Source organism: Aspergillus candidus, assembly GCF_002847045.1.
Source record: "Aspergillus candidus strain CBS 102.13 unplaced genomic scaffold BDW47scaffold_16, whole genome shotgun sequence".
Classification (NCBI taxonomy): domain Eukaryota; kingdom Fungi; phylum Ascomycota; class Eurotiomycetes; order Eurotiales; family Aspergillaceae; genus Aspergillus; species Aspergillus candidus.
In genome coordinates, this window is record NW_020194021.1 from 228,963 (window position 1) to 245,683 (window position 16,721).

Genomic DNA, 16,721 nt, shown 5'->3' on the forward strand with positions numbered 1-16,721 from the left:
CCGCGCTCAGCTGTAAAATCGCTCATGATCTACTATCAATCTACTACCAAGCCTATGATCAATTGATGATCAGTCTATTCAAGAGCAGGCCTAACACCGCTCGTAATACCATTCAGAACGCAAACTCAACAAGTCGTCAACCGATAAATCAGATCCTGCTCTTTTTTTGCGCCGATACCAAACCATGACAGAGCCCAGATAAAGGACAGTAGTGGGCAAACATAAGAAAAGCTGTGGGAACAGCAGTAGACAGAACAAAACAGCAGAAAAGAGAGAGAGAGAGAGAAAGAAACAAACGATGCGCCGGCACAATAGTGTACAGCAATCTTCAGTATGATGGAATGCACAGTGGTGAGGGGTTACGTGGTGGTATAACTGCAAAGCCAAACATATTTATCAGACGAAACAAGCCCGTCCTCCATTAGATAGAACATTCGCAGAAGAAAAGGGTTCAAGGGTCAACCGGGAACAAACACATACACACGCCGGATCACTCCCCCACAGTAAAAGAACGCATGAAACGACAAGATATTCCTTATGTCTCTCGTGTATATGTAAAAAAAAAAAAAAAAAGAAACAGCAGAGGAAGATGCGCCCAACCCGATCATCTGCCAAGTATCTCTTGTCCAAGACACGAGCGGGAGGAGGGAAAAGAAAAAACGAATGGTAACGGGAATGTTATGAGATGATCATTCGTCGAGCAAAAATCGAGTAGGAAAAAGGGATCATGGCGATATCATTCAAGGGACGGGCGTCGAGGCCTGCTGCGCGCCCAGACTGATTTGGCTGCTGTGGGCCGAGTTTCCGGAGTCAATGTTGGCACTGGCCCCGCTATCACCACTCTCCGCGCTGGCGCTCGCACTTCCGGTCAGACTTCTATGCTTGGGAGTGGGCTTGGCGGAAAACGAGTTGCTCACCCCATAATGTTGTTCAACTTGCTGCGGACCTACCGCATTACCTTGCCCCGGGGGATACCTGGGCACCGGCGCGCGCACCTGTCCAGGGGGGGACGGGTGACCACCGCGAGGCGGATAGCCGTTGGGCGGTCCCAGATTGGCATCGGGGCCGTTCGACGGCCGGCCCATGCGGGGGCCCGGACCGGGGGGACCGAAGGGCGTCGCGGGAGAGTGGCTATTTCTCCGACTCTGCGGATGTGGGGGCGGGGGGTAGTCGCCCATACGGCTGGCTGTCAGGGAGTTGGCACGCGAGCCCGCATTCATCTGATTCCGATCGACCGCGCCGTACCGGTTGGACGAGTACGCCATCATCGGGTTGTCCATGAGCGAATCGTGAAGACCAGGAATCTCCTGCATGATCCGATCGCTGGCACGCTTCCGGCCAAAGTAGTTCCGGAACGACGATCCCGGTCGAGGACCACCGCCGCCGCCGCCGCCGTTCATATTCATCTCCGGGTTTCGGCGGATCTGGCTGGCACTGGGGCCCTTCTTCGCCCGTCGCGAGGTGATGCTCATCATGTCCACATTGTCGGGGTCAATATGCGGCACCGGCAAGCCCTCCATGGGGTCGAAGAAGTCGTCCTCGTCCTCCTCGTCGAAGGCAGCTCGGCTGGGCGGGGGGCGGGGACGGGGGGGACCGCGGCGCATGCTCATCTCCTGTTCCCGGAACTGCAACTCCCGCTGCCGGAGGGCCAGTTCGCGTTCCCGCAAGGCTAGTTCGGCCTGGGACGGGGGGCCGCCCCCGGGGGACGTGTCCGGGAAGCCGTTTCCGTTCGCGTTCGCGGGCGGCAAGGCACCGTCAGCGGCGTCGTCGTAGAGGACCAGGTGGCTGAATTCCTCCAGACCCTCCAAGGAGGGCTCGCGGGGGATTTTGCCCTGGGGCGGTTGCGTGCTGGGTGGTCGGGACATGGGGCCCGGCATGGGCATCGGTCCACCCGAGGGACCGCGCCGCATAGGCGGCATCATCCCCGGGGGTCCGGGCCGGCCTCCAGGCCCAGGGCGCATCCCGTTCATCATCCTCGGGGGAGGCGCGGACGACAGCCGCGGGGGCGGTTGGGCCAAGGCCAGCGGGGGAGATTCACTGGCGCGGGGCTTGGTCAAATTGGTAGTATTGGCATGGTGGAGGGCGGCGTAGAGCGTCTCGAGGCGTGGGATGGGGACCTCGGCCTCCAATGCCAATTTGACGGGCGAGCCCAGATAGGTTTCCACCTCCATCGGCCGGCGGGACTGGAAGTCCTGATACATGGGGCTTGGGGGGCCGTTTGCCGTCATCTTCTCGATGACCTTTTCGGCGAAGTCGTCGGGAAACGAGCACCCGTTGGCTTTGCCCAGCCGGAGCAGCTCGTCGATGATGCCCGTGACCAACGGACGGACCCCAATCTTCTCCAGGAGTTGGGAGTGATTGGGGGTATCAAACATTACACTAGTTGGGTAGAAAGCGATCGGTCTAGCACATAGGTTAGCCGGGAGGGGCCACGATGGGAAGGAAAGCTCGGGGGAAACTCACCCTATCATGCGTTCAAACTGTTCTTGGCGGATGTTTTCGGAAACCTTGCATTCCACCTGGCCGGTGGCCAGGGTCATGGCCAATGCGGCGGCCATATCGTTCTGGATCGAGGACGGAATGGTCGACTGTTTGGTGGTTGCGCCCACCCAGAGGTCGGACGAATTCAGATGCTCGAATTCGCTGGCACCGATCTGTGAGACCTCCACCCCGGACACCAGCGACAGAACGACATTCGTCGGAAACCGTTGTTCCAGATGTGATTCGACACCGATGGTGTTTGTCGTGTTCAGGAGGATGCAGGTGTGTTGAGGGGTCACGACGGATTCGATTACAGCCGCGAGGTCGTATACATCGGGCAACGCCTTGACGCACAGGATGACATAGTCGTAGGCATTCTCTCGCGAGGCCGCTTCTTCGGGGGATCGGACGACTGTTTTGGGGAGGGAGAAATCAGCGATTGAACGGGAACTGTTGTATGGAGAATCGGGGAACGAGCATACCGTGACGAGGTTTGAAACGCTCGTTGCCAAAGGATTTGGATCTAGATCGACGCTGTCAGTCACACCGGGGAGAGGAGGCGGAGCGGAGACCGGTCGGACATACTTGAACGACACACCGTACTGTGCCACCGATTCGAAGCCGTTTTTCCAGACCAGGGTCACATCGCACGAGGTAGTTGCCTGAAGTCTCCAAGCGAGGAAGGCGGAAATGGCATTGCTCCCGACTATACAAATCTTGGTTAGATGGCGGCTCATCGTGAAGATACCAGGAAAGAAAACCAGAGGGGGACGGTGGAACGGGCGATCATTCGGGCATCAAGAAAAGGGATCCCCAGGCGAAAGAGAGAAGGAAACAAAGACGGGGGGGGGGAGAAGGGGAAATCCGGGTGGGTAACAAACCTGATAAAATGCGCAGGCGCGGTGGAGGAGCCATTGTGATGGATCCAAAATTGGAAAGAAGCGATCCGCCCGCGCAAAAGAAAGGTGAACAATCGACCGTTCGGGGGGAGGGGGGGGGGGGGGGTCGGATTTTTGTTCTGCAGCGATTCCAGGCGCGCGATTGACGCAGCCTATCTCGGGAGTCAAAAATGCTATCTGCGGAATGAAGCCAGGACGGTGGATAAGAGAATCGAGGCGATTAAGATGGGAAACGCGGAGAGTGGTCGATGTCTTTTCTTCTTCCCTTCTTAATTAAACGAGAAAAAAAAAAGCAAGTAAAAACGTTAATAAGAGTCACAGGGAGAAGGAATCGAGACCCCGGTAGAAACGACAGCAACCAAACGAAAGTAAGGGGAATCACGAAGGGAAACTGATAATGTTCAGCCAAGGAGAAAAGGGACAAACGAAGGAGGGGAGTGGGAAGAAAGAGGGAGAAGAAAGGATGATAGATTAGGAGGGAAGATAGAAGTGTAGAGATAGGAAGAGAGAGAGAGACAGAACGAGAGAGAGAGAGAGAGAGAGAGTGAGAGAGAGAATGAGTAAGTGAAGGATGAAAAGAGAGAGATTAGATTGATGGATGGAGGAGTTGTTTGAAAGCAACCAAAGGTCAGCTCTCTGGCGGACTGCCCGAGCTAGGAATTGGGGTGAATATTTTATTATTCTAGTATTTTATTCGATTCTCTTCTATTTTATTTTCTCGATTATTCTGATTTTCTTGTATTGTTTTCTATCACTTCCCAAGATCGCCTCTGGCTCTCCAACCGTGATCCCCACCAGCGAAACGGAAACGGGAGTCTGCGAAAACGATCAATTTGATGGTATGAACATAATGGAACCGAAACAAAATAGATTAGAAATAGGAATAATCTATTTTCTGTCAATACTAAACTGTTCCCAAAACAGATCCGGAATGTGAATTGTTGTCTGTCAGGTATCTAAAATAGTCCAGAAGAAAAAAAAAACCCAACCACAGCATTAGCGTTCTACTATTAATATACCATGTATGATCATGGGTTGGTTTCTATTTTATTATTTATCCATGATTTGTACACGTTATGTTCCTACTATCTAGTTATAATAATAGTTTCTTATAGGAACTACACCAGGATATTCTGGCCGTTAGTTATGTCTGGAAGAACCATTCTCGTAATTCAAGGACAGAGGAGATGATCATAATTAGGCATACAAAGCATGCAGGAGTCAAAGCAACGTCGATCGTAGCGCCCAACGACTGAATCAGTATCTAGGTGATAGGTACCTACGGGGTACCTTAGGTACCTGGTACCTAGGTACGAACCGTATGAGAACCAACCAAGGACACAACCTAATATACCAGAGGGGGTAAACAGATGGAGAGACGGAAGAGAAAAAAAAAATAAAATAAAAACAGGTGGATTCGAATCAGAATTCGTGAGACACGACAACCAAACCCACCACCATCCACCAAAGCCAACCACAAAAGACCGACAGGCCCCTCCCCGAATCGGCGACATTTGCACATCGCTCCCCGTCATCAAGAAAGTAAGAAAGAAAGAAAGAACCACTCGGTCTCGCTCAGGCTCCACTTGACTGGTCGAGGGTCGAAAAAACCGGGATTTTCAAGACACGCTGCAATCGGGGTCGGGCAGATTGGCCCGGCAGCTAAGTACTAGGTAGCTAGCTACCTAGCTAGACTTGGAAGTTAGTAGTTAGCAGGTAAGTTAGTGTCCAACCCGGTGTGAGAGATGCTACTGGTTGGTGATGGATGATGGTGGGTAGGGAGGGGTGCCACCTGGACGCTGCGTTGACCACTGTCCACTGGTGTGCTAGACTGGTTTGAGTAACAAGCTAGAATGGATCCACCGAGAGAAGGATGATAATAATCATTGGGAAAAAAAAAAGAAGGAAAGAAAGGAATCAGGCTGCTTGCGAAAGGAACGATTTTCTTCTCCGCTTTGGTAAATGAGAGCCCAGTATGTCATCATGTCATGACTGGAGTGTTCTGGGGTAATGGGTAGAATTCTTGTCCCGCCTTGGTCTGGACATGCGGGCCATTGTCATGTTGTCAAACGATCATGTCTTGTTCTATTGGATTGTGTGACTGACGGTCTGCCATCAGCCGACTCCTCGACAGAAAAACGAGTGTCATCAAGATGGAAGAAAGATAACAGAAAAAGAAGGGAAAGAAGGAGAAGAAAGAACCAGGTAGTACAGCTGAATCACCCACCGTTGGCCTATTCTTTGTCCCTACATTATCCACCTGCCCAACCACAATCATCAACAGAGAAAGAGAATGAGAATATGCGATCAGATAGAACATTCTTCTTCAGCCTCCCCACCAGCATACCACCCGTTCGCCCAGTAAGGATCAATACCCACGGTAAGATGTCACCGGTTCAATCCTACGTTGTTTGCAGAGCACGCAAGCAGTTTGACCCAAGACGGTTCCAGTCTCTTTCCAACCCATCCAGACCCATCATCGATTTTATCAACCGTGTAAAGCGGAATTCTAAATCCAACCCAATCTAAACCGTTCCCACCGATTTTATTCTCCGATATCAATCGGCCAGTCCGACCGCTTGGAGATCGAGATAGAAGTATGCAGCAAAACTTTATTCTGCCTCTTTGGACGGAGATCAAATCCTACCCACGCGCCCGCACGGATGGCTGAACTCTCAGCATCCTCATCGTCAGCACCATCATCCCCGGCGGTATGGATGAAACGGCAAACGGTCTGAACCCAGCGGAGTGGCTGATGGCTGCGTTTGGAATAGATTAAGGGGAGAGGTCACGGCCCGTTTATATGGGACAGCCGATACATATATGACTAGCCACTTCAGAAGTGTAGAAAGGTATCCCTAGCTGGGGATAATTCTACAGCCTCCAAACCATACATTCTGTATGGAATACTCAGAATGTATGGAATACTCTGTCGCCGAGTCCTTGAAAGCACCCCTGTAAACACAAATCAGAATAAAAAATAATAAAAAATAGAAAAATACCAGACCATCGACGAATCCATGGTCCAGACCTCTCGAGGAGGACAAGTGGGCCGAATCCCTTCCTTGGTGGTGTGGGTCATAAGCAAATCACATTATCGCGTCCGCTTGTTCCTGTTTCTATCTATGGGTATCAGCAGTGGGGGTCTGGAAAAGGACTCTTCCAATAATTGAAGACGAACGGATCAAAAACCCCATTATATTACTTAATCGGGCGATCCTGTTTCAGTTTTTGATTTTCTTTTTTTTTTTTTCTTCCTTCTCCTTCCAGCTTCAAAACCGGCGCGGTATTGACTGTCTATACCCGTATGCGGTGTACACGGTATAATAATTTTTTTATGCTCGACGGTTGCAGCTTGTCCAATGTCCACTGTTAAACTGACGGAAACTCTTGAAAATGAACAGTTGTTCTCATCGCTTATCCACTTCTACGGCCGTGCCTGCATTCGGCTGTGTTGGCAGTTGGCACAAAGATCCACTGTCAGTCTGCTGACCGTTCGCGTCCGTCGCATCTGCCAAAGTTGCCTCGCTCCTTGGGAGTCGTCAACCCTAGACAGCAGAACATCAATCAATCTACCAGTGACCAAGGGAGAGAAGGGCCCCACCACGATCGATCTGGACTGGCCCCTGGGCGAGGGAGTTTTAATTTCATGTATTCCCCAGGTACATAGGGAGTATTTCTATACCTTTACATCATGAGCTCACTCCAAATCAAGCTCCCGATGATAATTGTCGGAATAAGCTACCATTCATAATTTTATCTGTACAGCTTCAATGCCGTCAGTGATCACCTCTCCAAAGAAGACTAAGGAAGCAAAAAACAAGAAAGAAAGGGAAACTAAAGGAGATCAACGCCCCAAGTTTCTACCTCCTAACCCGAAACTGTTTAGGGCGACTCCGTGGTGCCATGAAGGTGATGCAATGTGTCTGTAGATCGACCCAATGATTACACTATCTTGACCTCAGAGCCTTGCCGATTGTTACTCGACGCGGACCCTCAAGCCAGTGGTTTTTGCCGAATCGGGGACGGAAGAAGAATCACCGTCAACGCAGAACCCTGATTGAACTGATTCAGAGACTGAGACCGGCGTGGTGATGACTAACATGCCTAACCCGGTGTGTTTCCTTGTCGGGTTAGGATGCGACCGTCAATGGCATTATCGCATTGGGTTTACAGTATGGAGTACGCATACAAATATGATAATATCAAGTCAAATCATCATCATAATTATAATAATAATAACTGAATCAGCTTACCATACCTCGATAGGTACTAACAACTCCACCGCGTCCGACCCCGTTCCTTCTCCTCCGTAATAAAGTCAGCATAATAGTAGTCACCGCATCTATCCGAATCCGGAGCCCTCACCATCCGCAATCCAAAGAATTCCACTGCCTACCCCATATTCTTTACTTTTCTTTGCTCTCCTTCATTCTCATCCCTTCAATTTGATATTATCTTTTTTATAACTTCCCTTCGAATGCGCATAGAAAGGTACCTAATACACCAATCAGAATGGCTGGATTGCGTTTCCTCGTTGCGCGCAGATCAAGTCGATCTTTGCTCCTATCGGGCTGGACCCTGAGGAGATGATCGCTGTGCGGCGCATATCCTAACTTCGAACTATGGGGTACACTGGAGTTTCGAATGTACGGAGAAGGAATGGGAGTTGTCTGCCGTACCGGATCACCACTAGAAGCCCTTTCAGAAGTCCTTTTCCCAGATCCTAGAGCCAACCAACCACCTAGCAGACAATGGCGGTCCTCTTTGTATAGACCGTGAATTGTATAATACCGGATAATCCGACGACTGGTATCTTTTGTACACGCTGTGTTTCATACTTCCAGCCCCCGTGTCACTTGTCCTTGTGTAAAAATCTCTTGGTGCAATGAACCGAGGCTCCTGATCTAGTAGATCTACGCTCAAGTTTACTTTGATATGCTACCATATTCCAGGTAGCTGAAGCAGCCAGTGTAGTACCCACGTAATCATGAGAATCAGGTCTACTATACCAATACTCAATTGCACCCTATCAAATGTGGACCAGTAAAGAAATAAATGTCAAAGACCCGCAGCGCAAACAATAAGAGAACGCTCCAAACAACGGAAATCCTCTGCATGGCAAGTAGGATGCTGACTTAGACTCCAGACAGACAGATCAAACCATAACTGATGCTAGCTTCGAATAAGAATACCAGCAGCGACAGCACCATCATACACTGGCGCCTTTCGAGTATCTGCGCTTGACCGAGTCTGGCTTGTTTCCGATGTGTGTTGACTCCAGAAGTCGTGTACCCATGGCACGCTGTATACGTGTTGTTTTTGAGCTGCTCGTCATCCTTGTAACAAAATGTCAAGTGCCAACCCTTCGATCCTCTCCGGCCTTGCCGTTGATAGTGGTGGTTTTGTGGTGCTTGGACCTACAGTGTAGATGGGAGAAACTATCAGCCACCACCGCCGCAGCAAACAAGCAGGAACTCCGATGAGCAATACCGTCTCTCACCTGATCAATACCGCCCGCGGATAAAGTTTCATATCTCGCGCTTCTTGATATGCCAGAGCCACCATATTTCTCAAGTCGGCTGGATTATCCGGCAGCGTGTTCCTGCAGAAGTAGTACTTGACCATGTTGACTGTAGACATGTTGGGAGAAGTCAAAACGTGGTCCTCCCAATTGCAATGGTGTAGAGATGTTTTAGAACAAAAGCCGGGGCAGCACACGTCTCATGAGGGCATTCTATATTCACGACGGCGTCCACGTAGGGGTGCATTGGCGGTCCCCTAACTTGACTACGGGGTGCCAACATCTAGCTTTTCTGCGCGCGCCAACGCCAAATGCAAAATGGGCGAGTCGCCTGCTGATCGCTGCCCTATGCCACAGCTCTCGACGAGTAAGGGAGCTTAGGATCTGTTTCAACTCAAGCCCAGTCAAGTCCTGATAGATCGCGTCAAAGAATCCTAGCGCCCTGAGGATAAGGAAGTCCATGATTGGCCATGATGATCATGGCAAAAACGCCTCTGGAATCAATGAAAGCTGAATAAGATACATGATCTAGTACTGAGCTGGCTTTGAAGAAAGGTAAACACATGTTTTTCTTGGACCTTCTGTATATGATCCCGCCTAGTGCTTGACAAAGAAACACCGAGTCTTAATTTTCTTGGATTTACTTGAGATGCAGACCATCAGCATATCATTCATCCAAAGTTCTGGCTACCATGGATGGCCCGTACCAGTACCAGACACCCAGTGTGTAATTTATACTATAAGGTATTGTTCAGGAAAAGCTATGGAATATTTATATTCCGAGGCCATTCTCGATGCGATTTAAATAAAAAGTATAAACAAGCTATCATAATTCCATCAGCTGAAGATTGCCAACTCAGGTGAGGCTGAGCAAATGCTCACACCACTAGATCCTTATGACGTTGTGGCTTTTCCCCAAATGTGATATGTGATACGGCAGCGGAACTTGCATGGCATGTATGCAGACTGAGAGATCGTCAGCTTTGCGCAGGAAGGGCATGCATCTTGTTATGAGTCTGTGATATATGCCATGAGGGCTGTTGAGATCTGAGGGTTCTTAGCATGGCATGCTTGTTTTGATGGTAATGAGTAGTGTGTCTGTTAGTTTCTGAGGACCTCGCTGATATGCTCACGCCTATCTATCTATATGTTTGGAGATGTAATGGAGTAGATTACTCCTCTGCAGACTGTACACTTGTTAAACACCACCTGTCTAATTTCAAGCCAATCAAATTAGATTGATAGTCAGTTCCGTCCGTGCCTGGGTACAATCTCCACTTCTACCTAAGTACCTAGATACTCAAGTGTGGAGTGTTATACCAAAGAATTAGTAGCCTCAACCTATGATCAAGCGAAGTACTCCATACTCTCTATCCAATCAATAAATTATAATCACAGCAAACTGACAGAGAAACCCAAACAAAGAAAAAAAGATCCAATCCCTATCAAGCCCACACCACCATCATCAACCAAGCAAACACAAGCAACAAGCAAGCACCAAGTAAGCAGTAAGATTGATCTTCTCACCTATATCTCAAATCAAACACGGGCTTAGCCGGACAGTCTGAAATTCAAAGTGACACTGGTACACTGGGTTACTTTCAAGAGGCTTGTCCACTGGGCCGAAGTGGGATTCTTTACCCTCTGTCCTTGCTTATTTTCCTGAAGAGCATATTCGTTCATACCGCACATTCCTAGACAGTTACTCTAATTCCCAGAGACTTATGTAGACCACTGACTTTCTCTGTGAGAAGTAACCACCGGTGCCTTCAATGCCAATTTGTATGTACCTGCGCTCAATCTGGTGACCTAGCCAGTGAATATAGAGTCCGTGGAACACCACAAAGAGATTCTATAGCTTTCTTGTCTTCTATATTGTTTCCCTCTCTCTCCGTGGAGGTGAGCCCCAGACATCCCGATACCTTACACCTCACAGCAGCGGATGTGACTAGCTTCATACTTAACTTCATGAGCTTTTCAGAGCCTGCAATGTCTTGATGGGCAATCCTACAGGGTTGTAACCCGCAGGCGGTCAGTCAAGCTATCACTATCGCTATCATGTTGAATGGCCAGACAGTGTCAGACACTGACTACCTAAGATACCTAAGCTAGACCTCGCTGTTGTCTTTGACATCACTAACCAAGCATGCATGGTGTGGTGAACTTAGGTCAGATATCATACTTACATGTACATCTCCAATATGAAGTATGGGTTTCTTACTACGTACGACTAAACGATCCTTCTTCTTCTTCATTCAAGCAAGCCCAAGACCCGGAAAGCCCAAGGAGCTAGATTTATGGCACTCACTCCAACGTGATTCACTACAACCAAGCTGGATTAGCGCATTAGTCTCTTGCCGCGAGTGCAGTGTTTTCTCTACCCTTTCTAACTCCAGTCGGAGACTGTATCTGTGAAATTGCCATGCCCTATAACCACTGGGCGGACGAACCACATGGTTGATCATCACCGATAACGACTACGTTATCCCTGACGACTCTTCTGGACAACTCTCGTCTCTAAAGTCGCCCTCTCGTTTAACAATATTACACCAGAGATAAGCGAAGGCCAAACCACGAGGCGAGTAGTGACTCGGTCCCGAATGCGAGTGAGGTGTATGCGGGAAGTAGAAGGAGACTCGCATCTACAGAGCCAGCTTGGACAAGCATCGGGCAATCGACAGGTAGAGCGAGGCAAGGGGAACAGGAACACGTGATATGGTTTTGTATAATTTTCCCAGGATGGGCATTAAGACCAATCTTTTGGTATTATACAGGTTATGGGTTCCTACTGCATTGATCTAAGTTGATCTACCGAGACAAACTGCCGAATCATTGATAATACACCTAAGACTACCATGAGCACTGGCCCTGGACCGTGCCTCATTACAACGACAACGGGAGACAAACTTTAACCGAGCCATCACGCCAAAACAAACGAAAAGGAAAAACTAGAACGGGGACTGCAAAATGAAACGTAGACAGATTTCGCCAGATACAATCTTGAGATATTAACCGGTTTTCTAAGCCATGTAGGTGCTGGAGTCGACGCCGCCCTCGGGGTATTCACTGGTATCGTTAGTTTCTGGTAAGCTATATCAATTTGATAGGAGGTACATACGGAAGGGCAACTTCGAATCGCTTCTCGATATCCTTGAGCACCTTCTCGTCGTCGTCGTTGCTGACGAAGGAGATCGACAGACCCTTCGTACCGAAACGACCGGCACGACCGACACGGTGCAGGTAGGAGTCGGCGTCCGCGGGCATGTCGTAGTTGATGGCAAGGTTGATCCGCTCGATATCGATACCACGGCCGAACACGTCGGTGGCCACACAGATACGCTTGTTGAACTCCTTGAACTCCTTGTAGCGTTTGATACTGCAAACTATTAGCCAGATCGTCCTCGCTTATCCGACTAGAAATACTCACCGCTCCTCCTGGCTCACACCCGAGTGCACGGCGATACTGGGGAAGTTGCACTCGCGCAGCAGCTTGTCCAGCTCGTTCGCACGAAGGGTGCTCTTGACGAAGATGATGACCTGGTTGAACTCGAGGTTATCCAAGAGCTCGTTCAGCTTCCGGTTCTTCTCCGCCTCGCTCAGCTTGATGTAGTATTGCTGCAGACCGTGCAGCGTGAGCTTGGTGTCATCGTCGACGTAGACCTCGAGGGGGTTGCGCATGAACTTCTTGCAGATAGGTCGGACGTCCTGCGACAGGGTGGCGCTGAACATCATGACCTGCTTGTCGGCAGGAGTGGCGCGGAAGATCTCCTGAACATCGCGGCGCATGTCTGAAGGAGAACGCAACGGTTAGACACGCGAAGTCGCACTCGCAAGAAATACAAACTCACCGATCTGGTCCAGCATCTTATCACATTCGTCAAGGACGAACGCCTTGACATTGCGCAAGGAGAGCTTCTTATCGCGAACCAACGCATTCAGACGACCGGGGGTACCGACAACGATGTTGGGATAAGAGTCCTTGTTCGACAGGACCTCCACGTCCTTCTGGATGGGGGTACCACCGTAGAAAACGGCCGTCTTCACATCGGGCAGGTACTTGCTGAATCGAGCGTACTCGTTCTTGATCTGATAGGCCAGTTCACGGGTGTGGCACATGACCAGGATAGAGCACTCGCCCGGCACGGGCTCCAGCTGGTGAAGGGTGGTCAGGACGAAGACCGCGGTCTTACCGAGACCGGACTTCGCCTGACAGAGAACATCGACATTCAGGATGGCGGTGGGAATGCAGACTTGCTGGACTGTGGTAAGGCGAAATGTTATGTTAGACTTGCACTCGATCCATAACAGCTGAAAATCAAAAAGCAATCGCGTCGCCAAGTCCGTCCATCCCCCGAGTGATCGATCAGGCGAACAAGATGCGGTGTCTGCACTCAACCATCAAAAAAACAAGATGATATCGATTAGGCAGCCAATCATGCAGCACGCGATGATTCTATCGCGAGCTCGCTGCTGACGGCACGAGGACGTCTACCGTCTAGGAAAAAAGTAGAAGATCTCGTCTGAAGGGATCTTTGTCCTGACTGGCCCGACGTGGCTACAGGTCTTTGAACCTGGAAGTCTTGGCGAAACCGGTCTCACGGTCATTTGCCATGGCAAAAGCAACAGACGGTAGTCGCAGGAGCGTGTGCCGCGACCCACGCAGCGCGACTAGTCTTGTGACATCCCGAGCAGACATCCTCATGCCGTCCACAGGTTCGGATAAAACGCGTGGCTCAAAAGAATAAAGCGACTATTGATTTTTTTCCCCGCGGAGATGGACGGACGTTGGAACATGGAGCAATGGAGGGAGGCTTGTGAGAAAGAACTATGTGATGAACTAACCCTCCGATGGATGTTCGAAACCGCAATCGGTGATGGCACGTAGGAGTTCTCCTTTGAGCAGGAAGTCGCGGAAACCGGTCGAATGGATACCGACATAGCTACCCTTCTTGTCAGGACGGCCAGTCACCGTCAGATCGCCCTTCTTGTCTTCTCCATTGGCGGCGGGAGCGGCCGCGGTGGTGGTGGCCGCCGCCGCGTCGGTGGTCTGGAGCTCCTCGTCGGAGTAATCGATGAGATCTTCCTCGTGAGACATGTTGGCGAAAGTTGTTACAATGGCACGGGGGTTTTAAAAAACTCTAACGGTCGCGGCGCGTCTTTTGCCAAGGCAACAGGAAGCTTGGAAGTTAGAGGTCGAAATCGAAGCAGACTTGGAAAAATTAGAAAAATCCAACTGGTTGGACAGAAATGACCACAAGAACACGATTTCCAATCCGTCTGTGATGAATTGAACGGTCGTTGAGGTCGGGATGAGAGGCGTCAGGAAGGCGATGGAGATGGAAAGAAAGATTGCAGGTTCGCGAGGGATGGGCGGAGAGGCTGAGTCCGGCGTGATCACGTGCACAGGTGGATTAGTCACGCTGTCTCTTATGGGTTTAGCGGCGATTCCAGCAAGCTCTGCCAGCTTTCGATCTATCGTCTCTCCACCAACATGACGACAATAATAGCTCATTGGATCTTTTGGTCAACGGGGTCCTGTCAGAGGTCTTGGGCCAGAGACACTCTACACAATGGCCAAACCAAAGGCGAAGAAAGCCAACACAGGCGGCGCAAACAGTCACATTCGGGCTAGACTGGACTATCTAAACAAAGCCGCTGCCTTTCTGCAGTCAACAGCTCAGCTACCAGGACCACCAGCCAGAGGCACTCCCAACGACCACAATGAGGACGACATGGACCTATCCCCCAATGCAGCACGTGTTGTCCCCCAGATCACCGGCGTCCTCACCGACCAAAACCCCGCAAATAGCCACAAGACTACTAGTACTACTACTACTACTACTACCCCTCAGCATTTAACCCAACTCTCCCGCAACTACATCTCCCAAATGCGCGGTGTCTCCCTAAAGACCCGAACCCGGCTCCCCATCGACGTCAAACGATCGTTTTGCAAGCGCTGCGACACAATCCTCACCCCAGGAATCACCAGCACACAGGAGATCCAAAACGCCAGCCGGGACCGCCGCAAGCCGTGGGCGGACGTGCGCGTCGTCCGCTGCGGCACCTGTCAAACGGAAAAGCGCTTCCCTCAAACGGAGAAGCGTAGCCGGAAACTACCAGACCGTCGGAAGGACAAGGAACAGAAGCAGGTCCATGTCGTCGACGAATCTTGATTTCGGACCCTCCTTCGGCAAAATCGAAAAATAAATAAATAAATGAATATCAATATTTATTTCGACGCTATTATTTATTTATTCTTGATTGTCGCCCCCACACCCCATCTAGCAACCGCGCTTGGACCTGGCCATATGACTTGGGCTCGGGGAGGACAAGCGTCTATCACCCTGCTAGGGTTCGGCAACAGGGAGGGTACCTGCCTCCCACCCTCCATCTGAGGCCTCCCTGCGTCAGTGTGGTGGACATGGATCGTACTGTTGGGGGGAGTCGATCTTGAATCTCATTGGCACACTCTTTCAGTCAACATGAAACGCCGATTTGCGGGTTTTTTACTCTGTTGGAAAGGGACTCACGCAGGTCCAACAATCCTAATAATCCCGTTCGCCACGCGATCGGCTCGACATCGCCAGCCCGCCAGGCCGGGGGGAGGGGTCATGTGTTACTACAATTGGATTTTATGGTGTGCGAGAGAAAGCCCGAAAGCCAGACCTGAGGGATTATCACCCCACCGAAGGGGATGATTGGAAAGCATATGCGGGGTCCCCTTTTCAGCCCCGGTAGATGGGAGCGGGAAAAAGGATAAAAAGAAAAAGGGCAAAAAAAGACAAAAATATAACCCTTGTTCCCTACAACGTCAGATACCGGATTTTGACATCATATGCGAATGCTACCCCGGACAAGGCTGTCGGCGGGGCCATTCGGAAACTAGAAGTATCAAGGCTGTTCTAGGGGGCTCACTGGCGTGTAGGATAGCCCGAACTAAAAGGGAAAGGAAAAAGCATGGGGTAACCTTGGGAGACATGTGCAGGGCAGGCTCAGCCATACTTCCGCTTACCACGATATATTCGGTACGGACGTGGTCTGTCGGAGATAAAAAAAGAAATAGACAGGGTCACACCACTGGTGTTTGAAGAATTGCAGTACATCAAAACACAAATTGCAGCCTGAGGGGAATCGCAACTTGAGAGGAGACAATAAGTGGAGGACTTCATAAAGCAAGACGTGGTTCTCGTGAGACATAATAATCAAGTCGCCGGACCTACGTAATCCAGGCCCAGAACAAACGAACATATACCAGACATAAAAAATAATAGTACTAAAAAAGCAAACGAAAGAAGGGAGGACTCCAGCGCTAGAAACACCATGTTCTTCCCATCCAAGCCCGGTGGTTCCAAAGATCGCAAACGGCCGCGAGGCACTCAGACCCATCTTTAACAAAGGCGCTTGAAACACATAAAAAAGCAATAACGAGATCGTAAATCTTCCGAATCATCTCACCATGCGTGAGCGTGAGCATTAGGTCTGAAGTGGACGCACGCTGCCAGAGAAAGCCGCATGCCGTCGTAATAAAACAGAGTCCGTGAGGATACATTTGGTATATGTTTTTTTTTTGTTGTTTTGCGGTTGTCATGCCATCCAACCATCCGTCGTAATTTTTTTTTTTCGTGTTTCATTTCTGGTTGTTCCAGGTTTTCCATCGTATGTTACTGGTCACATTGCACGGAATGTTCAGATCGTCGAAGCCGTAGTGAAGATGGTATCGATCGTGTCGATCCCGTTGTGGCGGTCAAGGAGAGAAAGCGGAGAAAGAGAAGTGGTCAAGGGGTGAGCGGAGCGCCTCCAGGGCGAGAGAATAGCGG

At 50.2% G+C, this 16,721-nt stretch overlaps 4 protein-coding genes across 4 annotated transcripts; 1 reads left to right on the forward strand and 3 right to left on the reverse strand.

The window, feature by feature from the left end:
- Positions 1-351: 351 nt before the first annotated feature.
- On the reverse strand, positions 352-3,396 carry BDW47DRAFT_131087 (ketopantoate reductase family protein; the record flags this gene model as incomplete). The annotated part of the gene is made up of 5 exons (XM_024817241.1): positions 352-2,403; positions 2,464-2,893; positions 2,964-3,004; positions 3,067-3,187; positions 3,363-3,396. The coding sequence occupies 5 exons, from the start codon at positions 3,394-3,396 to the stop codon at positions 741-743; spliced, it is 2,289 nt and encodes a 762-aa protein (XP_024673008.1). The 3' UTR covers positions 352-740.
- A 1,183-nt stretch (positions 3,397-4,579) lies between these two features.
- BDW47DRAFT_104071 (uncharacterized protein) lies at positions 4,580-5,190 on the reverse strand. The gene has a single exon (XM_024812247.1). It carries the CDS (start codon positions 4,900-4,902, stop codon positions 4,726-4,728), a length of 177 nt encoding a protein of 58 aa, XP_024673009.1. The 5' UTR covers positions 4,903-5,190; the 3' UTR covers positions 4,580-4,725.
- A 6,472-nt stretch (positions 5,191-11,662) lies between these two features.
- BDW47DRAFT_104074 (ATP-dependent RNA helicase SUB2) lies at positions 11,663-14,236 on the reverse strand. The gene is made up of 5 exons (XM_024812248.1): positions 13,747-14,236; positions 12,753-13,163; positions 12,332-12,692; positions 12,023-12,280; positions 11,663-11,970 (listed from the first exon to the last, which is right to left on the reverse strand). Exons 1-5 carry the CDS (start codon positions 13,997-13,999, stop codon positions 11,925-11,927), a joined length of 1,329 nt encoding a protein of 442 aa, XP_024673010.1. The 5' UTR covers positions 14,000-14,236; the 3' UTR covers positions 11,663-11,924.
- A 196-nt stretch (positions 14,237-14,432) lies between these two features.
- BDW47DRAFT_18743 (ribonuclease P Rpr2/Rpp21/SNM1 subunit) lies at positions 14,433-15,232 on the forward strand. Its single transcript, XM_024818402.1, has one exon. The coding sequence runs from the start codon at positions 14,475-14,477 to the stop codon at positions 15,075-15,077; it is 603 nt and encodes a 200-aa protein (XP_024673011.1). The 5' UTR covers positions 14,433-14,474; the 3' UTR covers positions 15,078-15,232.
- The last annotated feature ends 1,489 nt before the right edge of the window (positions 15,233-16,721 follow it).

Excerpts from the sequence above, each read along its gene's own strand:
- BDW47DRAFT_104071 (XM_024812247.1), bottom strand. The coding sequence starts at position 4,902 with ATGTGCAAATGTCGCCGATTCGGGGAGGGGCCTGTCGGTCTTTTGTGG.
- BDW47DRAFT_104074 (XM_024812248.1), bottom strand. The coding sequence starts at position 13,999 with ATGTCTCACGAGGAAGATCTCATCGATTACTCCGACGAGGAGCTCCAG. Across the intron at positions 12,693-12,752 it reads TAAGATGCTGGACCAGATCG|ACATGCGCCGCGATGTTCAG; the intron begins GTGAGTTTGTAT and ends GTTCTCCTTCAG. Across the intron at positions 12,281-12,331 it reads GGTGTGAGCCAGGAGGAGCG|TATCAAACGCTACAAGGAGT; the intron begins GTGAGTATTTCT and ends AATAGTTTGCAG.
- BDW47DRAFT_18743 (XM_024818402.1), top strand. The coding sequence starts at position 14,475 with ATGGCCAAACCAAAGGCGAAGAAAGCCAACACAGGCGGCGCAAACAGT.